Consider the following 3,085-nt stretch of genomic DNA (forward strand, 5'->3'; position numbering starts at 1 on the left):
TGTGTCTCCTGGGTGCGTGTACGCGATGGGTGTCTGTAGCCCAATCCTGGAGGTACGGGAGAGAAGCATAGTCATATCATACGTCATATTCATTGCACTCAAGAGACCAGGCCCCTTCTGCACTTACGCTGGAGCTGGTGGAGCCAACGTCGGGAACAACGGGTAAGAATTCTCGAGCTGCAACGGCAGTAGTTGAGTTCTCAAATTCGCACGTTTTCCGAGGGCACGTAGTGTGGTGGCGCGTGAGAGGAGGACGGTGGCGGCGATGGGGGCGGCGGCGGCGAGGGCGGCGGGGGCGAGGGCGGCGGTGGTGGCGAGGGCGGTGGCGGCGAGGGGGGTGGTGGCGGCGAGGGCGGTGGTGGAGACGGAGGCGGCGAGAAGTGGACGAAGCCGTCCAGGTCGGTGCCCACGCCCCCGTATGGCACAGATACAACTGTGGGAGTTTCGCCCATCGTCTGCACGAGCCCAGGCGGCAGCGTGGACGTGTCAATGGTGACGGTCCACTCGCCGGGAAGGACCTCCTGAGCGTAGTTGCCGTCGGCGTTTGTGGTGACGGTGTACGTGACGTCTCCCTTGGTGATGATGACGGTCACGCCTTCGAGGCCCTCGTCGTCGATGTCGGGATCGTAGTATCCAATGACGCCCGCGTCCATGAAGATCGTGCCGCTCAGAGACGAGGGCTGCGTGAAGCCGTCTAGGTCCCTCCCCACCCCGCCGGGTGGCACCTCGACGATTGTGGACTCGGCGCCGAAAGTCTGCCTCATGTTCAGCAGAGCGAAGGACCGTTTATCGATGACCACAGTCCACTCGCCCGCCGACGGCAGCTCCTGGCTGTAGAAGCCGTTCGCGTCGGTGACGACGGTGTAAGTGACTTGTCCGTTGGTGATGAAGACGGTCACGCCTTCGAGGTACTCGTCGAGGCCTTCCGTGAACTGCTGGTCGCTGTCTTTGTTCTCGAAGACGTAGCCCTCGATCCTTGGCGGCGGTGGCGAGGGAGGCGGCGGCGGCGGCGGCGGCGGTGAGGGCGGCGGGGGCGAGGGCGGTGGAGGTGGCAAGGGTGGAGGTGGCGAGGGAGGCGGGGGGGGTGGGGGGGATGGTGGCGGAGGCGGCGGCGGGAGTGGCGGCGGCGGTGGAAAGGGTGGTGGCGGCGAGGGCGGTGGTGCGTTCACTACGACTCCGACAGTGGATCCTTGGCCGCCACCTCGTAGGCCCGGGTGGCAGCGCGAGTCTATCACTTCCAGGTCGTCTCTGCCGCTCTTCGCAAAGGCGTAAAAGAAGCCATTGGTCTCCACTGGCGTCGAGCTGAAATCACCTGGATAATCTCTCGCTATCCCCACGACTTGCCCTAGGCATGTCAGACCAGTGGTAGAAAGCGAAACTGCATTGGTCAGTTTGATAGTTCCGCACGCAAAGGACGGCGCGTCGCAGGGAGAGCTTGTTTCACTGCTTGCGTCATAGATCTCAAAGCTGGCGGACGGTGCATTTGCATTCTGCCGGAAATCCGTGAACTCGACCACATCACCGTAGCTGAAGCGGCCATCGCGGGGAATAAAAACTTGAATCTCCGAATCTGCGACAAGGACAGCATCCATTTTTGGCACCTCGTACTCCTCGTTTTGGTCGTGAAGAAGCTGGTAATTCTGTATTGCTCGGTTCTCCGCGCAGATCTCAATGGTGAACGACCCGCCAATTTTGATGCGGTTTGGGTCGCAAACTCGAGATCCCCCGAGGTCTACCGTCCCACAAATCTGCGGCAGCAAGGCCATTGCCGCAGAACAGGTGCCAGGGTCCGTCATAGCAAGCTTAGGCACGAACTCACCTGCACGGCATGCGAGCAAATGCTCGGCTTTGCCCTATGATTTGGCGGCCAAATGATCTCGCGGGATTCCCGACGGCGGCCAATTTTGCCGTCTTTGACGATGATGAGATAGCCTGGGATGATGAGGCCACCTTGTAGCGCACGCAGTAGTACGAGGCCAGCACCAGTGTAAAGACTGGATGGATAGTGAGCAAGCGCTCGAAAGCGGCTGGCTAAAGACAGACAGAGGATAGCGTTCGCCAGACTCATTCATCAATCAACAGAGAGAGATACAGCAATTGATTGGCCACGCCGTTCGCCAAGCCTGCTTTCGAATTGGCCACGCTTTGCAACGTCGCGACGAGGGCATGCCCTCGTCGTCGGCAAGCTCTGCCCCTTCCTCACGCCTTTCTGGCCATGTACCCACGTAGTGCGATTCCGATTTATCGACCGTACGCATATCTAGGTAGTTTGGGGAGATGAGGCGCCAGGCATGTCAGACGAGACCCTGCAATGCATAGCTGCGGTCGCGTTCATACCTCAGATTTGCCGTGACGGAGCCTGCAACCCAAACAAAATAGCTATTGGTACTCGGTTTACCATAGACGTGTGTGCAGAGAATCGGGCAGTCCTCCCGTTCGCAGGGCTCGACTCGAATGGGCAAGGGTTGTCGGCGCACATAGTCGAGAGCTCCTTGATTGAGAGCGCCAGAATACAGGTCTCTATTCCACGCGGGTCGTCGTTGGCATCCGGGGCGGGAGTAATTCAACTCCAGGAGTTCGTCCCCTCCCCTGAAGCGTCCAGTGCAACCTTCCTACTCGAGGTAAATGGCTGCATCGACACCTTTGCATGTGGGCAGATCCTCCTGAATAGAGCGGTCCCGCTGAGCGTTACCGGAGGCAGCACATGCCTGGGTACAATCACAGGCATCGTGGTCGATGACCCTCAAAGCAACGGCTTTTTTCGCGTCGATGCCGCAAGTCAGCCAGCGGATTTAATGGTCACAGACGCACGTTGCACTCCAGGCATTTATGGCGGAGGGCAGGGCTCAACCGTCGGCGTTGTCATTCTTCCACCTCCACCGATGCCGCCGCTGCCCTCGGTGCCGCCACCGCCGCCATTGCCGCCGCCACCGTCGCAGCCGCCGCCCCCTTCACCGCCGCCACCACAACCCTCGCCGCCACCGCCGTCGCCCCCCTCACCACCGCCCCCCTCGCCACCACCACCGCCCCCGTCACCGAAAACAATCTTCATGTTCGCAGGATTTTCCCCCCGGCGGGCCTCACC

The 3,085-nt window shown here is 60.7% G+C and overlaps 1 protein-coding gene across 1 annotated transcript in view; it reads right to left on the reverse strand.

The window, feature by feature from the left end:
* EMIHUDRAFT_199375 (hypothetical protein) overlaps window positions 1-1,766 on the reverse strand; it is a gene marked incomplete at both ends in the record, with an annotated part of 6,398 nt that extends 4,632 nt beyond the window's left edge. The window contains 2 exons of the mRNA XM_005793527.1: window positions 387-953; window positions 1,236-1,766. Coding sequence (XP_005793584.1) covers window positions 387-953; window positions 1,236-1,766 — 1,098 coding nt within the window. The remainder of the gene's footprint in view (window positions 1-386; window positions 954-1,235) is intronic.
* Between the last annotated feature and the right edge of the window lie 1,319 nt (window positions 1,767-3,085).

Source organism: Emiliania huxleyi, assembly GCF_000372725.1.
Source record: "Emiliania huxleyi CCMP1516 unplaced genomic scaffold EMIHUscaffold_10, whole genome shotgun sequence".
NCBI classification, from domain to species: Eukaryota; Haptophyta; order Isochrysidales; family Noelaerhabdaceae; genus Emiliania; species Emiliania huxleyi.